The sequence below is a fragment of the Lepidothrix coronata genome, unplaced genomic scaffold (genome assembly GCF_001604755.1).
Source record: "Lepidothrix coronata isolate B3197 unplaced genomic scaffold, Lepidothrix_coronata-1.0 Scaffold46, whole genome shotgun sequence".
Classification (NCBI taxonomy): domain Eukaryota; kingdom Metazoa; phylum Chordata; class Aves; order Passeriformes; family Pipridae; genus Lepidothrix; species Lepidothrix coronata.
Window position 1 is genome coordinate 4,723,963 of NW_016690226.1, and position 24,642 is coordinate 4,748,604.

Sequence of the window (24,642 nt, forward strand, 5' to 3'; positions counted from 1 at the left end):
CAGCAGGGCTGGGGAGGGGCCTGTGGAGGGCAGACAAAGCCCAGGCTCATGCCTGTGGGGGAGTGAGGGCAGGTAGGCACCCCACAGGGAGGGGAGACACCTGGTCATGGGGACAAGGAGGAGCAGGAACCAAACTGGGAGCTTCCCTCTCTGCCTGGGAACATGGTGGTGGCTGGCAACAACACAAAACAGCATTTGAGGCCTGGCCAGGCTAACCAAGGGCTGAGGGTACCCCAAAAGTGGTATCTCTGGGATACCTTGCACCCCAAAATTTTATGCTCTTCTGGAGGGGAAAGGGACAACATCTGCTCCATCTGAAGGGGATTGGAAAGCACACGTGTCCCAGCACCAGCTTGCTTCAGGATGCAATGGGAAGATGGCTTGATCTCTTCTGGGCAGCCATGCCACTTTCTGAACTCCCAGGGAGTCAAGAGAGCACCAGCTGGTCTTCCTCTGCATCTGGCACAGGTACCCTGAGCACTGTACTCTACACAGTAAAGCTGTCTCAGGAAAAGCAGGAATGCTCCCAGCAAAATGAGCTTTGGGGCCACCAGTGCAGAGATGCACAGAGCTCCACAGGACTTATTTGAGGGAGAACCACACCCATACCCAGTTCTTAATACAGAGACACATGAAGTGCGTGGCACAGGCACAGCAATCCACATGTGCACCCAATGGATAGGAGCCGACACAGTGCCTCCCGCAGCTGGGCACTTTCTGATGCGAGAGGGAAAGACATGACCATAACTGTCAGGGGCAAGCAGCTGTCAGGTTGGAAGGAAAATGCTTGGCACAGCAGCTCCAAGAACTGCAGCCATAAGCAGAACACAGGCTGGCACAGCGGCTCCGCGTGCCTGCCGTGTCACCCCACAGCCTGCAGAGTGACACCCTTGTGGAACCAAGGAGGAGCTGTGGGCAAAGCTGACAAAGTTTTCAGCTCCACAGCAGTATGCTGCTGCAGGAGTCGCTTCTGTCGCAAATCCTGGGAGATTCCAGCGGCTCTGCTGTATGAAACAGCTGCAGAGTGTGCTGCGGATGTGCCGGCTGTGCTTGCATGGCTGACACATCTCCTGCCAGTGCCCTGTGGCCATCCAGGCTGTCAAGGCGGAAGCTCAAATCACTGCAGACATGTAGTCTGTTAAAAAGGTGTCTGGCAGCACCACGTAACTCTGCAGGTCCTGGTAGGAGACAAGCTGTAGTTTGCTCTAAGGTGTCTTGTTGGAAGGTAGTGCTTCTGAGAAGCTTGAAGCCTGACCCCTTAGCAGCAGCACTGAATTTTGGATGGTTTTGCTGCTCTTTAGAAAGACAGTGAGCAAGAGACTTTTTCCAGCTAGCTCTTGCCACTCGTGCTAAAACAGGTAACCCTACTGGTGCTTGCAAATTTTAGCCAGTTCCTGGTCTTCCATTGCTTGAGAGATACTGCTTTTTTGCTGATTTTAGACAATTCCAGGGCCTTCAGCTCCCCAGCTCTGTTAATCCCCTCCACTTCCCTGTGACAACAGAGACCAGGTTGAGTTCTGTTGCCCTGACTGAGCAGCTTCCTGGAGAAGTTCAGTGCTGATCTCAGTGGCTGATGGAAATGCTGGCCTTAGGAAAGCACATCGATGTGGCATGTCATAGAATCATAGAACGATTTGTGTTGGAAAAGACCTTAAAGATCATTTAGTTGAACCCCACACCATGGCAGGGACATCTTCCACTGGACCACGTTGCTCAAAGCCTCATCCAACCTGGCCTTGAACACTTCCAGGGATGGGGCATCCACAACTTCTCTGGGCAATACCACGCAATGTTATTAATGTCTGTCAGGTGCTGGCTACGCAGCCTCTGTCAACATGTGCCAGCAAGAGATTTATGGTGTATGAAAACAGAAAACAAGAACGAATGGACCAGAGTCCCCAGACATACACTGGGAACTCAAACACAAGGCAGAAGACAAAGGAGCTGTCAAAGAAGTCACCCTTGGTGGGTGCTCTAGTAGCAGTACCTGTGGGGAGCTACTGCATATTTGGAAAGAAGGTGGTTAGAGATGTGAGGACAGATTGGCTACTTAGCACTTCTCATGCACTGTGGCACACCCTGGATTTGGTTCAGGTTGCCAGAATCCTTCAAGGAACTCACAGTCCGCAAGAAGGAGCCAGGTAGTCTCCAGCATGCACCCAGCAGGGTTGGGAGGCTGCAAGCGCAGGAGACAGTGCTGTGCTGTTTGGCTGGGTGTGTGACAGCTGGCTGTGGGGCATTTGTTATTTAAGCCTCTGAAAAGAAAGAAGTCATCTTTAGGGGAGGGACGAGGATGGGAGGAACAGTAATTTGGACACAATGCATCAATGCTGAGAGCTGGGGGGTGGTCTACTCCCTACTGCTGCTTCAAGCAACTATAGTGGTCAGAAATGCACAGCACAGGGATGATATTAATTCCATTTTTTTCTGATTTCTGAATGTTGACCTGGTACTTTTAAGGTTGTACCTCTAATGCCACATTACAAGTTGTATAATTTTTGCACTGAAGCAGATTTGCACCCTTGTTTTCAGAGCCACCACACAGCAGTTTCCTGCAGACAGTGTTCCTGTGCCATCTGGAGCTCAGCGGGCTGATGAGCACAGCTGTAACCCCCAGGCCTACAGAGCGCCTGATGCCAGCAGCAGGGAGGGTAACAGCTGGATAGCAACTTGCTGGAGTGGCATTTTCCACGTTGCTATCCGACTGCTGTGTCGATTCTGAGCTTTATAAGAGCCTGTCTGGTTTGTGAGGGACCACCCTTCACCAGACAAGCTCCTCTCCCAAGTTAGTCTTGTTGTTGTCTAAAATACTTCAGCTGTTTCTCAGCATTTTCCATGCTGCATGTTCCACCACAAACACTACCACCAGCAGCAGTGTCTGAAAAACTCTTGAAAAATCCAGGATGGTGGCTCGCAGACCCTCCCTCCTCTGCTACAAGGTTATATTGTCACTTCATCAGGTAATAGAATCATGAGAACGTGAAGGTGAACACTCAAAAATATCACCATCCTGGACTCAAGGCACTGATCCAATCCCCCAGTCCACTGTTTCCCTTCTACTTTGTGCAGGTGCATGGTGTATGGTGCCCAGTCCTCAGCCCAGGATGGCAAGAGGCATGACCAGAGACATCAGATATAGGCAGGAGAGGCTGACATTGCTGTAGCAGCATTGTTCCAAGCTGGGTCTTGGCTGTAGTGAGCAGAGGACCAACAGGGACAGGGGGACTGCAGAGCCAGGTGCATAGCATGGTTCTTCAACATGCACACTGGCCTAGCCCGCCAAGAAAAAGGGACAGAGAGCTTAACCAAAGAAGAAGGAATGATGTCTGATGTTTGTCAGTGTGTCAGCTCTCTGAGTTAAACTGGGGGGGTTTGGGCAAGGAGAGGGTGTCCGATCACTTCAAAAACTCATAAAGATGGAGGCTTCAAAGATTAAGTGTGAATTCCAGACTCAGTGACTTGTCAAGCAGCATTCCTAGAAAGATTGTGTCTTAAATAACTTGAAATGTAAGCAGAGATGATAGAAAAATGCTTTCAAAAACACCTGTTATGGTGAAAAACCCCCCCAACAGTGATTTCATAAAGGCAATTCTGGTAAAAAATGCCTAAATCTACTTTCTCATGTTAGCTGGATTGAAATAATCAGAGTACTTGTACAGCCATAACAACAGTGCTGTTAACAGAAATATGTTTGTATATCACAGAATCATAGAAAATGCTGGGTTAGAAGGGATTCATGATGATCATTGAGTCCTGGCCCTGCACAGGACACCCTAAGAATCACACCATGTGCCTGAGGATGTTGTCCAAATACTTCTTGAACTCTGACAGGCTTGGTGCTGTGACCATTTCCTTGGAGAGCCTGTTCCAGTGCCCAACCACCCTCTGGGTGAAGAACCTTTCCCTGACATCCAACCTAAACCTCTCCTGACTCAGCATGTTCCTAGAAAAGAAACACCAGTCTCTTTGCTTATGGAGGAGGCCATGAGCAGTTATGCTTGTGTAGATGTTACAGTGGAATAAGGAAGGGGCCAACAGAGCCCCTGAGACATGCCAGGTTATTCATTCCTTACAGAGCATCAAAGGAAAGGGAAGACTGCTTCATTTACTAAAACATTCCTAAAGGAACAGACAGGGAAGGGGGACGTTTGCTCCATTGATGTAGGGAGCCAGACAGTACAGCACTAAGTCTTTCATGGAGCAAAACCTACTCGAAGAGCCCAACACTGAACACCTTCATCCTCCCAGTGCTGAACACCTTCAACCTGGTAGTTCCCTGTGGGAAGGGATGTGGGTACCAGCCCATGCAGAGCAGGGCAGAGATCTCCATCTCCACAGACAAAAGCATTAGAGGGTGTTCTGATTCAAACCAAAATTCTATGAATTGCTGAGTTTAATCACAGGTTAAATAATCTTCATTCCTCATTTGTACTTTATTTTGGTGGGTTTACTCTCATTGGCTGAGAGCTCTGCGAATATGCTGATAAATATAGACTTCATATTAAAATTGGCACTCATTTTTAACTTGGTAGATATGTTAATCTATTCACATTTATACAAGCACTGTAGAGCTATAACATGCATTAATTCAAATACTTAATTTACATTTTATTTTGTTAGGAAATAGTGAATGAAGCATTTTTTACTTGACATTTAGAAAATGGAATATTTAATTGATAGCAAAAACAGTATTTAAAAATGGTTTCTTGAATTATTAATACAACCTAAGATGGAGTGGCTACATAAAAGCATCTTTGAACCAACTGCTCTAGTCTTTTTAGGCAGGTTTGTTTAGTGCAAGAACAACCTGATCTGACCACAAATTTATCCCTACTGTGGGCAGGGGTTTGGACTACAGAGCACCAGAGAGGCCTCTTCCCACCTCAGTCTTTCTGTGGTAACTAAATGGGTTCTTCCAATGACTGCATCATTCAGGCTTTTGGAATGAGGAAATCTCAGGATCTCACACATTTTTTCCTTGCTTGTTGTCAATGTGTAAAAAATAATTACTTTCCTACTCCCAGATGGGTTTTCAACTTTGAATGAGTTATTTATTCAATGGCAGCAACCCAGGCTACTGAAATTAAATTGTACACCTGCAAAAACAGACTAAAATGGACAACTTGCTGAACATTTCTTTCACACCAAGCTTTAGGAGCTTAGTGTTTGTCACAGCTTTGCCTGTCCTTAAGTCTTGGGCAAAAACGTCTTTTTTAAAACTAACACTTAACTTTCTTTTATGTATTCAGAAAAATAAACATAAATTAGCATAAATTAATCAAGATGTTTGACTATTTTTATAAATGAAATGCATTTTATTGGATAAAAACAGCTATGTTTCTTTTGATCTTGTAACTACTAGGCAACAGAGTTGGAGAAACTTCCTTCAGTTGTCTTTCGAAAGAAAGGTAGGGTATTTTCTTTCCTTCTGTTAGTCTTTAACTCCTTCCATGCTGCAGGTCCCCCTTGCTTGCTTTAAAGCAGCAGATGTTGCCACTCAACTCGTCAACATCTTCACAGTTCATCCTCCTGGTTCACATGGCAGAGAGAAAGTAGAGCAATGGTTGATTATAAAAGGGACAATGGCTCAGAAACTGTCAAACCAGCTGTGTCTGGGCAGACATGGGCTTATTTTAAGTCATTTCAGTATGAGCAAGTTGTCTCTTGGGAACGTCTTTCTTCTCCACTGCCAAGCTGAGATCTCTGGACTGATTCGGCTGGCATTTGAATTGAGTCTTAAGATCACCAGTAATATCACCTTTCATCTTGAGCCACCCAACTGCTGCTTCTCATCCTAGTTGCTCTGCTACAGAGAGTTTCAGTACTCAGCATATATCTGACCTGATTTAGGATGGACAGCAGCCCTGCTTTGAAGGGGAAGCTGAAGCAATGACCATGACCTCCAGGGGTACTTTCCAATCAGTGTTTCCAGTTCTGAGTAACTGTCTCATAAAAATTGATATGTGATAATTTGAGTCTCACAGAAACACACCCTACAGCTGAGTTTCAGTGAGTCTGCTTAAGCACAGAAGCCTTATACAAGCTGTTAAACAGACAGTGAGGGAGGGACTGTCCACCACGCGGCTCTGAGTGTATGGTTGGGTAACACCTTAAAAGTGCTTAATGGAAGGCTGGATGTTGCTGAGCTATGGGGCGAGTTCAATTGCTTTATTCAAAAGCAGGGGAGGAAGGCGTTCCCACTGGTGGAAGGTGATGGCTTCTGTGCACATCATGCAATGGACATGGTGGTGGCAGAGCCCGAGGGACGGGAGCTTGGTGAGCACGTCTGCTCGCTGGAAAGGGGAATACTTTGCTGAACGTCCTCATCAACATATTTGCCCAGCTACCTAGGAACGATGCCCAAAGATGGGGCAATCACAGCTGGACAAGATAAACTGGTCATTTGTGTGCATGACCAATTATTGTTAATAAATGGGCTTAAAGAGGCTGGAAAAATCTTCCCTCTTGTTGTGCTGAATGGCTGCAGCTTCCTGAAACTCAGACTTGACTTTACTCATCAACTAGGATATTTCCAATCACTCTAAAAGGGCAATTTCTCCAGCACCATTTTAGAAAGTGTTTATGTCGCACTGACAGCTGTTCCAGGAAATCTGCAAGCTAGCCAGTTCTGTAAAGGAGCTCATGATTACTTTAACTTAGTGTAACCCTGCTTTAAGCACTTCAATTCTAGGAGAAGTAAACTTTTCAGATCCCGTTACCACTAGAGTGATGCAGGTAACTATTAACAAGATCTTTAAAAAAAAAAAAAATTCAAGTAGTTTTTGACTGACCTGTTTTTGCTACTTCCAGTCAAATTGATTTTATTTTGTTGACCTGGATTTCTTGCTTGTTTTAGAGAGAAGCGATTTACTTCCCTGCTGTTTCAGAATTTCACATCTGGACTGCTGTGGCAGCCTTCTTGACATCATTAAGGACCAGCACAGAGCTGGCTCTTTTCCAGCCTTGTGGGCTTTCCTTAGCAGTCCAGAGCCTTTCAGAGAGCAGTCCACAGACTCCTTTGGGTGGCTTTCACAGGACGACAGACATAATTTATTGAAGACTGCTGATCAAAAAAGTCTTGACCCCAATAGATGCTATTTAAAACTCTCCTTTACTGTTTGCCTAGGAAGTACATCATCCCCATATTGACACCAGCACCAACACAGAATAAATATTTACAGAACACTTCCCCTCCTCTCATTACAAACAATTCTGCTATCTGCAGTTGGTAATGGACATGTGCCATGTTCAATTATATCAAAAACAAAAGGCATTCTAAAAAAAGCTGCTCATGTTTCCAGCCTTGTCACTTATAGGCTTTGTTCCCACTGGCTTCATTTTTGTACTTTGTAATTTCCAGCTTCTACTGATTTTTTTTCCTCCTCTGGTGATTACATATTGCACAGCTATTGCCCTTATTCCCTCCCTTCCAAGGTTAGATTTTAATGTCCTTTCATTTGCATTTATACTTTTAAGCCATTTAAAAATGCTCAGGGGCTTTATCCAAATTTTGGTCTAATTCCCTCTTCCTGTAAGTCAGAGCATTTCCTCAGCTGCAGCAAATGTCCCCTGAACGCTCCATGCTGCTGGCTGAAGCACCCCTTTGTTGGACAGAAGCAGGACACAACAGCAGAGTGGCAGGGAAGTAAAACAGCAGCACTGCTTGCCATTTTCTGGCACTGAATCAGAACCCAGCCAAGGTGTTTCTCATCTGTTTTGCATTAGGTCATCAGAATGTTTCAATTCTCAGAGTGCCAAGAAGCACAATGGTAACGCTGTGGCCAAGTTTTAGTCTGAAAACAGGAACGTTCCAGTCTACCTCCCCCTCCCAGCATCCTATGCTGACTGCAGAAAACCCCAGACTTATGTTTCCCAAACCAGAGGAACACAGTTACTCCTGTGAGCGGCACCTGAAAAATAAGCAATCTTGTTTGCTGGTTTGGTGTGCAACACACTCCTGCCCACTCACACACTCACATGATACCGCATGCTTTTATAAGCTACTTATTATCCTTGGTCAGCAGTGGCTTCATTACAGGGCTAGTGCTCCAAACGCCCCTCTAGCCCGCAGTTCCTAGAGAACTTGCTGCTAACACTGGCCATTACAATTACAGTCGTGTCCCCTCAAAACCAAACTGCTTGGAGGACTGCTTGCATCCTTCGTCACCCTTGCACTTTGCCCAAAGCCCATCTTCAAGTTCAGACCACATCCTCCACGTCAGTTGAGCACCCTGCTGCTGTCTGAATTAACCCCAGCTCAATAAAGTTTTTCTCCTGCCACAGCTTTCTCACCCCTTGGATCACGGCACAGTGTCTCCCCACTATGAAAACTGTACCAGACACATAGCCAACATCTTCCAGAATTTACTTTCTCTCTGTTTAAGAAGGGAAGCCCCAGGGAGTGGCCTAATAAAATCTGGGGATTCAGACTGAGACTGTGGCAGGGGTACCAAAAACAACATGAGCCATAGCCTGGGCAAGAATCCACCTCTACTTTTTTCTGTCCAAAATGAGAACCCACAGATCCCTTCTCGAAGAAAAAGCAAAGACTGGCTCAATGCTAACTCCCTTGAGCAGAAAACTCCAGCTCCTGAGCTGATGGTTGACAGAGTCCCCATACAATGACAAGGTGGGAATAACATTGCTCTTCACCTACAGTCCTCTGAACCTGAGCAGAGCTTTGGCTTCATGACTACAAGAGCAAAATCTTCCATGGATCCTCATGCAAGTTATACACGTGAGGAAAACATCCTGTGTTTCAGGTGAAAATCCTAAACCTTCCTGATGAGCAGACCACAAGCAGCAAGAAGAGACTTGGGCTCATCCATCTCCAGGTCCTGCCAATGGAATTGATAAAGGGAAGCTTCAGTGTGGGTCATCTCCTCACAGTTACCTACAGATACTACAGAAAGACACATCTTCAGTAATTGTTTTGGAGCCCAACATTTCTGGTAACAAGGTGATTGTGACCCACTAGGGAGCAAGTTATCAGGATATCTGGAAATACCTACCCACATTCTTGGAGGCACATGGCTTGTCCTGATGGCTTATTTTCTCAGCTGTGCTGCCCAACAGCCAGAGTGAGTGTTGACCTCAATAACTTCCAGCCCTCCTCATTTAAGAGAAGGCAACTGATGAAGTAGATGATCAAACAATAATGTGAATAAATGTCCACCTTTTTGTGAGGGCACGACTGATGGGGCAGATGTTTTTCACATTCACTAGAAAGCTTAGTAACCTTTTGCAAGTACATTAGGTACATTTTAAAGCCTGACTTATGCAGAATGTCACTTATTAATGCTATTTAGGATTGGTAGATGAGAAATCTGTACCACATTCATCATTTACAATAAAAGCAGAGCTAAGAGAGAAAGAACTAGAGAGACCAATTGCCACAATTTATTTTGGAGGTAACAGCAAGGCAAACAGAATATTTGTTTCAATGAATTTTATTTCATTCTGTTTTATACAAGTGGGATCTGATCCCCAAACTTTCCACTGTCAACATAATGGAGAAGCACCACTGCACAAAAGGAAGGCAGAATTTTGGAGCCGGAAGACAGGCTAGACCAAGCCACTTCTCCCCACGTGGTTAGAAATTCTTCCTCCTTCCCATAATGTGCTTCCCAGACCAGCAGGGTTACCCCAGGAATAAGGGAGACAAAGCTAGCTCTAAACACTCCCTCCTCCTCTCCCCAGCAAAAGAGGCTGCTCAATGCCAGTAATGGAATGGTTAAAGACAGGGAGCACATCAGGTTTTCAGTTTCTCAACCAGTCCACTAGATTAAGAAGTAGCCTGGTTACCCCCTCTCTCCTGAAAAAGATCCAGGAAAATCAATGACCTAAAATGCTGAAGACTTACCTCCTTTCCTTCCCCCATCCCATAGCCTTGTTCTCTAAGCACAGAGTAGGCAATGAACTCTGAGGAGGCTGAAGGAAAGCCAAGGAAAATCAGGGGCTACCTGAATCCCTGTGAATCTGGTGGCTACCCTGGTGCCCTCATTCATTCCCTTTGAGGTTCAGAGACCTGTTTGGAATAGTACACAGAGAAGTCCTCCCTTAGGGACTTGGAAGCAACCCGGGATACAGAACACACAGGAACCACTGTGAGGGTACACACCATTCCAGGGATGGCCCAAACCACAAACAGGGCAAGACTCCCCCTCAGCCAAGGCCCCAAGGGCTGGGGGAACTGGGACGAGGCCCTGGCAGGGGGAAGAGAGCTCCTGCAGCAGTTCTGAGGTTTCATGGGAATTTACTTCTTCTTCCTCTCCTGCGAACAGCGAGGGCAGAACCTGTTAGAAAGGGAAGTACAAAGCCAACGTTGAGGGCATGACAGGAACCTCAAACATACAGTCCCAAAAGACCTTTTTTCCAAGGTCTCCAACAAAGCTTTAATTCAATTTTTCATTTTTATGAGGTCTTTTAAGTGTACTCTCCCATCTGCCACTCACGACCTCCCTTTTCCAAAGGCCAATGGGCCCTCCAGGTTGCTTGTTCACTCACCATTTCCCTCTTGGTTTTGTTGTCAGACCCACACAGGCAAAATGAAACCACTCAATGGAACACTGTTGGAATGGAGAGCAGTCAGTTAAAGAGCAGTTTTCTTTTGAAATCATTGCTTTTGGGCTACCGGAGATTCCCAGCATTTGATCACAAACTCCTGAATCCCTAGTAGCAATCAGGGAATGAAGACTCACACCCAATCTACACACTGTTAGCAAGGAGAACTCCCCTTGTCCCTTGCTAAGTTTAGGGGCAAGAAAACATTTTAAGGAAAACCCTGACAAAAGAGGCACTTAACAGGTCATGGTATGCCACACCCTTGCCCTTCCCAAACTCCCTGTCTCCTTGCCATTGCTTGCTGTATCAGGCCCCACCCAAGCAGGACAAGACTTTCCATCCAAGAGCCTTCTCTTCACGCCTTTCTCCCCCATTTCCATCAAGTGCAGGCTCTTACATCTGGGTTGTCGCAGCCAATCATCTCCCCATAGGAGACCTGGTGGCAGAGGCAGTAAGTAGGCTCATTGGGGTCCACGGGCATATCCAGTACATCCGAGGGGTGCACATTTCCAAAGGTGACTGAAGGCATCCCATACTCTGTGCTACTGCAGGACAGGAATAAAGTAGGTCAGCAAAATAACTGGCTTTGAGTCCCTTCATGTCTCCAAAGACAATGTCCTTGTTTGCCAGAGACAGATGCTTCTCTTATTTAAGCACATACACCCAACTCCAGTGAAGTGGCCTGCTTTCCTCTTCAACCCACACTCCCCTGAAAGAATTAAAAAGATTCCCTTCTTCTTGCTTCCCAAGAAGGGACAGGAGATAAACCCTTTTAGTCTGGGTGGGGATCAGCTATCCTTCTCAGGCTGGGCCTTCCTTGGTCTGATTTCTAGTGCTGCTCCTGATTCCTGCAAGTCTCTTAAAACACTTACGTGCGGACGAGCTTCAATTTCTTTTGGGCAGTTTTTGGTGCTTCCTCATCAGAGTTCTTCCCTTTAGAGCGAGCACGGGCAGCTTTTTTCTCTTTCTGGGCTCGGCCCTCTGATAAGAAGAGAAAAAGGTGTTGCATCTGTCACCCCATCAAAATAGACACTTGACACGGTGACAACCTCTCCAGCACTAAAATACACTCCTACTTTGGAACGTATATCGGCTTTGGGCCGTGCACTCCATCTTAATTTTATCTAGTGGTCTTGATATCCTCACACAAGAAGCTCACAGGTCACCATCTTTTTACCTGTCCTTCAGATTCCAGCGCAACAGTCTTTGATCTGTACCATTCCAGTGCCTGCCTTCATCCCCACCACTTCCATAGTCACTTGGCTGCCTCCTGTATCCCTATCTGCAGCCCAGTGGTGGTACTCACTCTTCTTGCCCTTGCTGGAAGAACTGTCATAGTCACTCGACTCTATCTGCTTCTCCTTCAGGTCTGCTTCAAAGCGAGCGAGGTCTGTGTCCAGCCGCCGGATGTGCTTATCAACCTGCAAAGACAACAGTGACCAGGAGTCACCACAGGACAGAGCCCAGAAGGGCAAAGAAGAGGGGGCTTGCACTAAAGAGCCAAGAAGCAAAGAGCGGGCAGGGCCTAAAAATGAGAGATCAAGGCCTTTCAAGACTGGGGGCTTTAGTCTGGACTTTCACCCGATAAGCACTAGACACTTCCCTTCATACCATCTCGTAGGTCTGCATAGCCAGCTGAACCTTGTCGTCCCCAAACTCCTTGCACTTCCCATAGGCCTCCTGGATTTGCTTGAGAAGCCCCAGTTTTTCCTCTGAAGACAAAGTTCGTGCATTGCTGATATACTCTGTGGCCAACTTATCGATCTCCGACTTGAGGTCTGAAACAAGTTTACCATTAAATACGTAAATATACACAATGCTACAGTGCCCTCCAGTAAGAGAGACTGAATGAGTGGAGCAGCTTTAGGCTTTCTTCCCTGCCCGGAGATCCCCATGATTAAAGCAAAGCAAAGAAAAGCTGGTCAAGCTACATACTTATTTTCTTGGCAACAAAACCATCTTTAAGTCTCACCTTCTGTCCTCTGATCCAGATCTCGCATGAGCTGGAAGTTTCTCTGCAATTCAAATGGCAGGTTCTCAATACCTGCAGGGAAAGGAGAATACATGGAGAAATCAGGTTCATGTCCATGATGCCAAGGCAGGAACAAAGCTAACCAATAACGACACATATACCCCTCTAATGATGTCCCTGGTGCACATTAGCGTGCTTCCATTTGTTGCCAGCTCCAGAGGAGACAGACTATAAAAACGTGATAGATTTAATCTGGGAGCACAGCCCTAGAATACATATTAGTTAGCAGAAAACTGCTGCCATGCAGAAAGATCCACATTAAGGAAGCAGAAACTCAAAATTTGTAATGAGTGTCAGTCATTATAACATATTCAAAAACTCCACTTAGTAATGAAAAAAATAGTACAACAGCTGGTAAATAATGCCATTTAGTTGTTCCTACACGAGGATGTAGAAATTAAAGTTGATCAAATGCTAATTCACCGAAAAGTGAGTTTGTTTTAGTGCATCCATTTTACATATAGGAGACAGTAGATGCTTTGGGCAGAGCCAAAGAGCAAGTCTGAGATGGGACAGGGAGCAGTGAGTATCAGTTTTAACCCCCCGTGACGTGTTCCTTTTTGTGCCTTCTGCACCGTCATCTCAGTGCTGTCCATCCAAAACCTGGAAGGATGCCATACATCATGAATAATAAACGTTTGTAGGGCTCTGAATGAGCAATGTGAAGTTGATAGTCAATTAATTTTCAATGCACTATGCCACTCACCCCCTAGGCATCACCAGATGCTCAACTGGCAAAGCTGATAAAAAACAATTCTCATTTTTCCATGCCTGTCTAATCACAATGAGATCTAGTGTTACTGCATTAACCTGAAATCCAAGCTTGATTATTGTCACCTTTATATGTAATTAAAAAAAAAAAAAATCTTTCTTGCAGGTTAAAAAAAAAAAAAAAAGGTGGTAGGAAAAGCTCTTCAGAAATCCAACATAAGCATATCTGCTTCCTGAACCCGCTCTCCAACACACAGAGAGTGCAACTGAAGGTGTGTCTGGCCATCACCAAAACTGTCCAATACATCAGTCCAGGCAGCAGTCTCTATTTTCACTGCACATATTTCTACAGCAATGAATGCTTTTTCAATTCCCTGAAAAGCAACCAGCTGTCTGGGAAGGTCTGTATGCAAGAGGAAGGTTTTAACAAGTACTATCCACAGGCCGTGAAATTAATTCCTATAAGAAGTAAAACCAACTCCGGGCCTTGCTGAGCACAGAAGCTGTTCCTTTTACTTACTTTTTTGCACAAACAGAATATAATAAGTTACACACAGAACCCTTCTGAGTAATGAAGTTGCTGCTTCAACAGATTTCTGTTGCCATTTCTAATTTAGTTACCTGAGAAATGCTCGGTTAGTAGGAGTCCTTGAGTACCCAGATACATAATCCACAGCACATACCCATCACCCCTCTGCATTCAAGGACAGTTAACAGTGCAAATTCAAATTCTCAAAAAATTACTAAGCAGCAAAATTCTGTCTGCACATTCCTGAATTTGATACTTCCATGTTTGTTCAGCATGACAGACTTCACACAAGGTTTAAGCAGCCAGCTACCAGATTACATCCCTATGGCTCAAAAAAGCATGTCAGAAGACGATGGGGACACAGGGTTGAAAATTAATATTGCTTACAGAGGAAGCTCATGGCAGGAACAAAATCCAGCCTGGGGATCCCAAGACCATGCCTTTCTCCTTCCTGCAATCCCCAGACTCATCAACTCTAAACCTTTCAATTTACACAGCAAATGAAACATGGGTCATGCTGCAGCATGCTGCTTTTCATTCCTCTCCAAAGCAGCCCCTGCAGAAGACAAGACAGGTATCCTCTAGAGGAAAACAGTATCTGTTCTTGTACTGCACACAATATGCTGAATTTATATTGAGTTTATTAATCCTGAAGATCACAGCTTCTAAATTCTGGACTTTGTGGTTTTTAAAAAAGATTAATGTAATTTCTTTCTCCTCTGAAAAGGACAGACAGTAAAAGCACAAATTCCACCAGGTACTGTCCGTTTTCCCTTGGTAGGGCTAGAAACCTTTAGACAGAGCAAGCACCTGAGCTATGACAAAAGCCAGCAGGATGCTGTTCTGTGGGCAGAACAACCACACACAGGGTGATGGTCACATTTCATGCTGATGTTCTCACAGCAGCAGAAACTCAAGCAGGAGTTTGTTTCTGCTACAGAACCTGAAAGGGACTGTGTTCTAATTTTTACAGCTGCCACTGTAAATATCTGCCACCACCACTAACACCAGCCCACGCCCTTGTCTGGACAGTGCCTGTCTTCCCTTTGCCTCTACGTGCCCAGCCTCGTCTCCTCAGCCTGTGCCACCTACCCTTCAGAGACCCTCTCTGCCCAGTGCCTGCTCCCCTCACTGCCAGCCCCTCAGCCAGGCCAATGGCTCCCCTGCTTTGTTACCTGCCTCCAGGTGTGCAGAGCCCTTTGCTCCCGGCAGCGTGGCGAGAGGTGTCACCTGGCTCTGACTCTGGCCGAGCAGAGGCTCAGCGCAGGCACCATCATTTACCAGTTTAGCACTTAAGAGCCATGATCTCCTGGAGCCACGACCTTCCAGATGCTCATTAGCTGAGCAGGCTTCCATGGGGACTGACGAGACAAACCCCTGTCATTTTAATTCCTTCCCTGCTAAAACCAGCAAAATTATTTCCTAAAACCCCAGCAGAATGTTTCACTCTGCAAATCTATTACTGGACCAACATTCTGCAACTGCTTTGTCAATAAACTGGGAGAAAATGAAACAAGTGACAGTACAGTGACTTTATAATCAGAACTGTTACAAAGATACTTTATCTGTTCAATTGAAAGTGGAAGGAAGCTGAGCACAACATTACTAAGTATGATCCAGAGAGAGTCTGGCAATAACAAAAAGCATAACAAGATAAAGCTGCAGCTGAGCAAGTTTTAACTGAACGACAAACTATTTTTATGGTACACAGCTTAATCTAGCTATGGGGATGTTTTCTACTATCCGCAGCTTAACTCCAAAGCTCTTGTGTAACCTTAAACAGAAGTGATTCTCTGCATCACAGAATTTATCACAGGGGTCAGAACATTTGCTGAAATTGCTTGACCTATGCTGTGCTGGGTATTAGACATCCCCACCCTAACAGTCCCATTAAAAAAAGAAAAAAGATAAATCTAAGATTTAAGTTTCCAATTTTTTATTCCTACCAATGCCACACACTTTTCCTCAGTACTTCTAAAAGAACTCATGTTATTTATGTAATTTCATTTCCCCATGAATTTCTCCTTTTTTCCTTTACAATTCATTTGCTCTTTCATCTTATAATAAGATTCACCTAAAACTTTCATGACTAAATACTATCTATCACAAAATACCCAAATAATTCTCAGATTCTGAAACTGATAATTGCAAAGAAAAAACGCCCTAAAGGCATCCTCGATCACTAGAGAAGAGGGCAGTGAAGCGCAGTCACTCTGATACACAACAACGGAGACAAAAATAAGGAATAACAAGGGCCTCTTTCCACACAAATGGCATAGCAGCAAGAGAGGAAGAGGAGGATGGTGAAAATGTCCAGGGAAGAAAATGCTAGCAAGGCCAGCAGTTTGGCCCAAAGCATGGGCTGGCATTAATGCAACTGTGTCACAGAATCACAAAATGGGTCAGGCTGGAAGGGACCACAGTGGCTCAGCTGGTTCAACCTCCCTGCTCAAGCAGGGTCATCCTAGAGCATATAGAACAGGATTGTGTCCAGACAGTCCAGAATATCTCTAGTGAGGGAGACTCCACCACCTCTCTTGGCAAGCTGTTCCAGCACTCAGTCACCTGTGTAGTGAAGGAGTTCTTCCTCATATTCAGGTGGAACCTCCTGTGCATCACTTTCTGCCCACTGCCTCTTGTTCTATTACTCAGCATCACCAAGAAGAGCCCAGATCCATTCTCTTGACAGCCTCCCTGCAGATACTTAGAGACATTGATGAGGTCCCCTCTCAGATATCTCTTCTCAAGGCTGAACAGGCCCAGCTCCCTCAGCCTTTCCTCATAACAGAGATGGCCCAGTCCCTTAATCATCTTTGTTGCCCTCCACTGGACCTGCTCCAGGAGCTCCATGTCTCTGTTGTACTGCGGAGCCCAGAACTGGACACAGCACTCCAGATGTGGCCTCGCTAGAGCTCAGTAGAGGGGTGGGATCATTTCCCTTGACCTGCTGGTAATGTTCTTCCTAATGCAGCCACCTGCACAAATCCACAGAGAAACCATGTGCAGCCCTACTGATTCCTCTCACAGTACAATTACCCTGAAAATCATTGGGGCAGGTCTCTCAATGAGTTTTTCTCACCCCTTCCTTTTCTTACCTTGTTTTCATTTCTGATCACAAGCCAAAGTCTCTCCACCTATCGTTGTCTTTCCTCTCCTCAGTTCTTATCCCTTCACTCCCCCTGTTCTTCTGTCTTTTTTATTCTCCTCTTTCCTTGTCACTCCTTTCCCCATTCATTCTTCCATGGGCATCCATTACCATGCAGTCTTCTCCCTTAAAAAACACGCACTCTCCAAAAGTCAGACTTCAACACCACTCTCTTTCCTCTCCAATAATTATTATTTTATTTACTTCTTTGTAGAAGCACACGTGGGGTGTCAGGCGCAGGCAACTGATAGTTAAACTTCAGCTACTTAACTCAGATGTTACCTCCGACATACACACGCAGAGGGCGAGCCTACACAGCCTGATAACTTCAACTGTGCTTCAATCCCCCGCAGCACGTCTTTACTGTGCCAAACAATGCATTTGTATTGTACAAATTCCTGAAAGATGATCAGTAGTACCAAAGACCATACAAGCACATAGTGCCTTTCCCGAGACATCTGTTTACCCACTACGTTTACATGCATGTTTAAATTTATTAAAAACCAAGAAAATACATTTTGAAACATAACCACAGTTGCTTTATTGAGCAGTATATATTTCAGCAAACCTTTTAGACACCACACTGCTGAAGGTAATTAAAAAAAATCCTACTTGTGCCAGGGACTGCCACAATGAGAGGGCAAGTTCTGTGCCCCCTGAGAGAGGAAAGCAACTGGTATCTTGTGGGGGAAGCACACTGGACTTTTCTGTACTCCGTGATTCTCATAATTTTGTAGCACTTGAAGTTACTGCATGACAACTGGCTTACAGCAATCTTCAGGCGCTCCCTTGCTTCCTCATTAGGGGCAGGATGTCTTTTATATCCCTCCTTTCAGAGGGTACAACCCTTTTAAACTAATGCTTCTACTCTGTCCTGTGTTCTCAAGTAATTAATCATCCTCCTACACAGTTTACTGAAATTATTGCACGAGCATAATTTATACCTTTCCCTCTATTCATACATGGCTCGGCCCTACTGCAATGTACACATCCTAACCCGTACCATTATCCTCACAACACCTCGGTGAGGGATAATACTACCCACATCTTTACAAAGAGGGTGCTTGGGTGTGGCAGACTGATTTAGTTACAGGCACCCAGGAATTCTGTGCCCATATCATATATCCCAAGCTATGGGCCAGTGCACTGCACGAGTCCACCCAAGCACATCTCCTTCAGGCACTGTCCAAAGAAACAGGAATTAGTCAGCAATGACAGTCAATGCAACAGCTACAGAAACCCAATATTATCCCAAAGTGTGGACTGTTTTCCTGAGAAGGGAGGGCTTTTTCTGCCATTTTCTTATTACACTACCTCAGTGCTACAGCATCCACAGCCAAGATAGCAGGCAATGTTATTAAGTCTCAGAAAGGGGATCTTAAAGATCAACCTTGATTTCTGAAGCTTGGAGGGCTTGGAAGACTAACACAAGAAATGAAACTTGCAAGGCTTCTGACATTTCCAGCCTGTCACAGACCTCCAAAGGCAGGGACAACCACCAAAGAGCTCACAGGGCTGTTTGCCATCACATCGGATTTGCAGTTGGGTGAGTGAAGAAATACAGAGAAAACACAGTATGCTTTGCCATGTAAAGTCACCTTGTATCAGCTCCAACAAAAGTACCAATGAACAACAAAATCAATTCTAAATGAACTGGTCATTAAATGTATCAGATTAGTGTGGGCTGTGCCAGTAGCTTTCACACAGAAACAAATGCTGCCTATGAATCACCAAATTCTCCTCCCTGCATGATATCTTTTGTAATTTTCCACAGATGAAGTGTGCTGCATCACAGCTGCAACTAATCCGAAGTCTCAGAAAGGTGAAATGCATCTTTCATTACACTGAAATAGTGCTGAATATAGAAAAAAATTTATTAAGAGACTTGCATTTCTGAAGTACGATGTGACAAACTTTAGAGGCAGGGACGGGGGGGGTATGGCTGCATGGTACACTGGGGAGGGGATAACCGTAAAGACGGGAAAACAAGAGATAAAAGAACTGCTGGGGAATTTGGAATGTGGCCAGGTGTGGGAAGGAATTGAAGGCTTGCCACAGCAATTTCCGACATCACACCCATGTCCTCTAAGAGTATTAAGATGACAATACACATCACACCCTCATTTGATGAAGCTACACAGAGGAAAATCCTGACAGATGTAGCTCTTCCGAAGAATAATCTTATTTTACTGGGTTAGCTAATGTTATCAAGGAATGAAAGGACATTCCCATGTCAGTTGTAGAAGAAAGAAGATGACTTTCATAAGGGCAGATGCTGCTTCTGTTGCTCTGTGCTTGTGTCGGCTTAAGTTTTCTAGTATTGACAAGCCCTGAACTGGTGCATCTTTATGTGCCTACTGACACATGCAAATAGAGGAGCAAAGGAAACTCAATGCCTTCCTAATCAGTGTAAAAAAGGGGGAAAACACAAAGTAAAATGACTACACAGTACCCCATTAACTTACCAACTGAGGTCTCCTCATCTAAGCCTGTTTTCTTCATCACCCTCTTCACTGAGGCAGGTATGTCCTAGTGGCTGCTCCTGAACAAGTCCTGACTGGTGGCCTCCAAGACAATGGAATTTGTATCAAGCAGCCACTAGAGCAGCCAGGCCAGCGACATCCCTCTGCGTCTCAAGCTCACCAAGGCTACTTGCCCTCTACTGATGACTCCCCCAAGCATTTAGGTCTAATTTAGATGAAATACTGGCTTTAGTTCCTCAGAGGTTTCAGGTGATGGAGGACGGAAACACTTTTTATTGTTGAGGAAACATACATGCCTTGGTTCTGTTGCCATAAAAGATACATTTGTGTGTTGTCACTAAGAATACTTACTTCATTCTGGCACCCCCTGGGTGGCCAAAGAGGGAAGCACTGATGGTACAAAATACACCTAGTTGCACAGCACTTCGTCTACTATAAAAACAATCCCTACACTCATGGCATGTTCACATACAGAGACTTGCAGAAAATTATTTGGGACTGTTTTCTGAGTACGTGTGTGCTTCAATGACGTCTTTCACAAAGGAGATCTGCAATCCTCTCCAAAACTCCAAACATGAAGAAAACTCAGGGTTTGCATCTCGTCTTCTGGAAAATCTGTATTAGTCACATTCTCCCCCTCCAAGTCTCCACTACAGTATTTCTAACCCAGTACGAGAGCCAAGCACAGTAACTCAAGTTCAAGCAAGCACAAGCTCCTCTAATGAGTCTTCATGCACATTCAATCTTTAAATCATAAACCACTATTTTCTTCCTTCTTCCTTTTCTTCCCCCGTTCCTTTCTATATCTCTAACTCCTTTGCACCCATAGTTTTTCCCTTACTAAAGCTGCACTGTTTTACTGGTTTGAGGGAAACAACTTGCTTTCTCCCCTCAAAACCAGGCATAAAATAGTTTAGAGACCAGGAAGAGGACAATATTTGAAGTGATGGAAATATTTTTACGCTTTACTTTAGCAACTGGGGAAAACCACTCAGGAAGAAGAAAACTGGAACAAGACAACTGGAACAAGACACATTCCTCTTCTCCCCTTGCCTGAATCCTTTGGCTCAGTATAATCATTGAAAGGACAGCTTCAGTAATTAGGATGAAGGAATGAAGGTGATCAGAGTAGACAAGACGGGAGTTCCTCTCTCAGGATGTTCAGCACAGAAGGAATGTGCATATTTTTCTGCTGAAAAAACATCTTATAGGAGCATAACACATTTCAGACAGAGCTGCTTTGTAATTAACAGCTTAGAGCAAAGGCAAAGGCATGTCTAATCCTCGGTCTAAACCTGGGTTCAAATTACAGCAAAGACCTGAAAGCTACTGAAATATCAGACCTAAGAACCAGCCAGACACCCTTTACTAAGAGAACAGTTCTTAATTCGGCTATTCCACAAAAATGTAATGGAAAAGAACCTTAGATGTCCAAAGCAGAGGACTCAAAATACATGAACTGAAGCAACTGAAGCCGTATGCACAGTTTTGTCAGACTGCTCGCGCATTTTAACATACAGTTTTTAACTACCAAACTGCATGAGGTTTCGTGTAAGGTGTTTCTCATTCCAAGTGACTGAGTATTTTATTCTCTTTGCTTGATACAGTCACACACACGTGGCCCAGAGCCCAACGTGAAAACTGACTTGGTAATCAGCTTTTCAAGGTGTTCATTATTGTGACACTAAAAGGTTTTCACAATGCTGCAGTGGAGTGGCCCACTTCCCTAACCAAAAGAATGAAGGCCAAGAGATTTACTGAGGCAAAGAGATTAAAGTCACGAAGGCCAGCTAATTACAATCTTGCCTCTTGAATAGCCTGACTTTTCAGAATTATCTGTTCAAAGCAGACTTTAGCTGCAGCTATGAGCATTCTGCACATCTGCTCCCCTGACTGCAAATTTTCACTCATAATTTGAGGGAAGCACAATCCAAGCAAGGAGAACCTGTAAAAAGTGTGACTCCCAACACAAAACAAGAACATCAAACTCACTTTATCAGAGTGGTACTCAATTGCCTCAAACAGGAGGCCACCTTTTTCCTTCCTTCGATCTTCATTCCTTATACATCTTTCCTTTCTTCAAAGATATGAAGAGGCCCTACAAACAACTGCCCTCTTTTCACACACTCCCCATTCATTCCCTGAGCAGATTCAGCCAGTAAACCACATGAAAGAGAATCTCTGTGGGAGGAGGAAAAAAAAATTCAATCGAAAACTGTATCTGCAATAGCACTATAATACTAAAAGAATTCAGTTCCAAGATGCAAATGTAAATGAAGAAGTAAATTAGACATCTTTAGAAGAGATGACCAAAGGTTCTGGACTATTTATTTGTATTAAATTTCAGGAAGTTTTGGGACATTAGTGAACTACCTTAAAACTGAACTGAATGCTTTTAAAATACCAAAATAATTTTTAAAAAAGAAAAAGGAAGTAGCAAGGAGGGAACCAAATGCTGTTGCTCAGTCAGTATCATGAAGAAGACTCATTATTAAAAGATTATGCATTTTCACAGAGTCAGAAGTTCAAGCAGAATGTAAAAAGATTAGAGCAGGCTGGGACAAGAACAATATAGGTAATCAGAAAACTGAAAAATACGTTATCCCAGGCAATTTTTTTTCTAAGTTAGCAGAAAGAAGGTTAAGATTTAATCAACTACAATCTACACAGGGAATAAACTTTTAATAAGGGGACACTTTAACATGGCAGGTAAGAGGTGTTAAAGGTGCAATGACTAAACACTGAAACTGTGAAAATTAACTACAGACACAAGGCACAAAAGCATGACAGGAAGGCCTATCAGCAGATTAACTTACTGAAAAACGAGATGGATGCTCTTTGACTGTAAGTATTACAATTCGTATAATATGATTTTCTGAAAGAAACTGCAGGTTAAGCATAGCTTAATTAAGCACAGCACAATTAGCAAACGGAGGAAAGTAATATTGCACCAGAAACTGAAAAAAGCCTTTAGAGCTTTACGGGTAAGCAAACCAGGCTAAACCATTGCTGCAAAAACTGTTTTGTTCTTTCTAACATCTTTGTAGCCAGAGTTTTTAAGGACTTTTAGATTGTGCCTGTTGCTTTCTGTTTTTAAGTAACACTGACACCACAATACTAATGGAGAATCTCTAATTCAACTGCAAGACCACAAATCTCAGCTGAGAAAGGAAAACAAGTGTATCATTTTCTCTGCATGCCTGTACTAGAGAAAAAGAGAGATTTCCAGGGGTGGGTAAACTTTAGTTGGAAGTGACAAGGAGATCCAGAGGTGTTTGACTTTGGTGGGAGTACCTTCCAGCCACCAAGACCGTCTACAGCTTCCTTTCTCTCCAGCTTGGTATCTACCACACCCTTCCACACTCAGCACTGCATCCTGCTCATCTCTGCCTACCAACTGCAAATCCCAACCTTTCACTCCTCTATCTTGACACTGCAGCTCATACCAAATATAATGCCCTCCAACTAGGAAACCCCTGCAGCCTCCTCGTGCACTTACTGCTTATCCACCTGCTTCTTTTTCCTCTTGTCTAGCCCTTGTCCTCCCCACTGAGGAGCCTCAGTCACTTGCAGTCTTCTACAGTGGAATGAGAAAAGCACAAGAAGATAAATCTTTGCTTCTCTCTCACAATCTGCTTTCTCATCCAACTCTTTTTCCTGGCTTTTGCATCCTCCTTCCTTGCAGTTCCTAGATCCTTGCCTGTTCAATTCCAGCTTTCTCTGGAATTTATTATGGTTCTTAAACTTTCTTAATTTAATTTACAAGAGGTTTCCTTTCCTAATGGCAAAGGGAGCACTGAAGACACAAGGAATGAGACCTCTTGTCTTCAAATAAACACCTTATTAGCTCTGTGCTGGAAGAAACCTGGTGTAGCAAAATTTCTGAAGAACCAAGCTCCAATGTTTCCAAGCATACACTAATATAGAATGAGAGATTTAACTTGGCCAGACAGAGTGAAGTAAAAGACACGTTACCAGAACTCCCACACTGTAAACACATCACCCCATCACTGTGCTACCCTGTCTCCAGTGACACCAGATCAGCAGGAAAATGTGCAAACCGCATTCATCAAAGAACACGTTACTGGATCTTAACACAATAGTCTCTTCCTCGAGAAACAACTCCTCTGATTAGTTTACTCGGCTGTTTTAAGAACACGTGGGTAAAACAGGCACTGCAAGTCTTATCCCCAAAGGGCAGAGTTTGACAAAGTTCCGAGCACCTTAAGGCAGGACGGTATCAAAGGAGGGCTCCCCGATAACGTTACCAACTCCATCAGCATTTACACAGCTCCTCTTCGGCCACAAAAACAGGGCTGATTGTAAATGGACAGCGAAGGAAGCTACCGAGACCACCGTCCCATAGATCCAAAAGGTATCTCTGGCTGACTCCCCCAGCCCTGCTGCTGACGTTTATCCCGGGAAACCACTGACAGTCCAGCTCCCGCTCCCGCGAGGGGCTGGAGCAGCACTGGGCTCCTTTCTCCAGGGACAAATCAGCCGCGGGGCCGCGGTGTCGGGGCTCCCGCAGCAGCCGCAGCCGAGCTCTGCCCCACGGCGGAGGGGCTGCCCGCACGGCCCGGGGACCGGCCGGCCGACAGCCGGGCCGGGCTGCGCCCGAGGCGCTGGGAGAGCCCGCGGGCGCCCCGGACAAGCGCTCGGCCCCCGCGGGGCCCCGCCCCTCGGCCCGTCCGTGCCCCTGCCGGGCCGGCTCCGGCGCGGCCGCAGCCCCGCCCCGCGGCTCTTACTGTCCAAGTAGTGCTCCAGGTACATTCCCGCCGCCATCTTGGCCCCGCGCACGGCGCTTCCGCCACCAACCGGACGCGCGCGCCCCCCGGAAGCGGCTCTGCCCGGCCGCGAAGCCGCTTCCGCCCGTCCCGCCGGGCACTTCCGCCTGTCCCCGCCGCCATTTCGGGTCTGTGGGTCGGTCCCGGGCGGGCCCCGCGAGAGGTGAACGGGGCGACGGGGCGAGTGGAGCATCGCTCCTACGGGGGAAAGGAGCAGCGCCTGTTCAGCCTTGAGAAGAGGCGACTGAGAGGGGACCTCATCAACGTGTATAAATACCTAAAGCGGGGCAGGAGGGAAGGGAGGGGGAGAGGATGGATGCAGGCTCTTCTTAGTGGTGCCGAGCAATAGGACGAGAGGCAAAGGGCAGAAACTGTTGCACAGGAGGTTCCAC

The 24,642-nt window shown here is 45.3% G+C and overlaps 1 protein-coding gene and 1 long non-coding RNA gene across 5 annotated transcripts; one reads left to right on the top strand and one right to left on the bottom strand.

Moving 5' to 3' along the window:
• The first annotated feature begins 12 nt into the window (after nucleotides 1–12).
• On the top strand, nucleotides 13–12,240 carry LOC108497231. Its single transcript, XR_001874716.1, has 4 exons — nucleotides 13–72; nucleotides 5,363–5,408; nucleotides 8,659–8,762; nucleotides 11,931–12,240. It is a non-coding gene; the product is annotated as an uncharacterized LOC108497231 (long non-coding RNA).
• Nucleotides 9,386–24,285, bottom strand: ING4 (inhibitor of growth family member 4). Of its 4 annotated transcripts, none has more exons than XM_017814662.1 (8): nucleotides 24,212–24,285; nucleotides 12,536–12,607; nucleotides 12,175–12,341; nucleotides 11,870–11,984; nucleotides 11,436–11,544; nucleotides 10,961–11,108; nucleotides 10,507–10,568; nucleotides 9,386–10,295 (listed from the first exon to the last, which is right to left on the bottom strand). In XM_017814662.1, the coding sequence occupies exons 1-8, from the start codon at nucleotides 24,246–24,248 to the stop codon at nucleotides 10,256–10,258; spliced, it is 750 nt and encodes a 249-aa protein (XP_017670151.1). In that variant the 5' UTR covers nucleotides 24,249–24,285; the 3' UTR covers nucleotides 9,386–10,255. The 4 variants fall into 4 exon arrangements, 3 of the variants coding, with proteins under 3 accessions (XP_017670151.1, XP_017670152.1, XP_017670150.1); XM_017814663.1 differs by lacking the exon at nucleotides 24,212–24,285 and adding an exon at nucleotides 23,687–23,866; XR_001874715.1 differs by lacking the exon at nucleotides 24,212–24,285 and having other exon boundaries at nucleotides 9,434–10,027; nucleotides 10,121–10,295; nucleotides 12,536–13,442.
• Nucleotides 24,286–24,642: the final 357 nt, after the last annotated feature.

Excerpts from the sequence above, each read along its gene's own strand:
- ING4 (XM_017814661.1), bottom strand. The coding sequence starts at position 12,692 with ATGTGTCGTTATTGGTTAGCTTTGTTCCTGCCTTGGCATCATGGACAT. Across the intron at positions 11,545-11,869 it reads TTCCAGCAAGGGCAAGAAGA|AGGGCCGAGCCCAGAAAGAG; the intron begins GTGAGTACCACC and ends TCTTCTTATCAG. Across the intron at positions 10,296-10,506 it reads ACAAAACCAAGAGGGAAATG|GTTCTGCCCTCGCTGTTCGC; the intron begins GTGAGTGAACAA and ends CCTTTCTAACAG.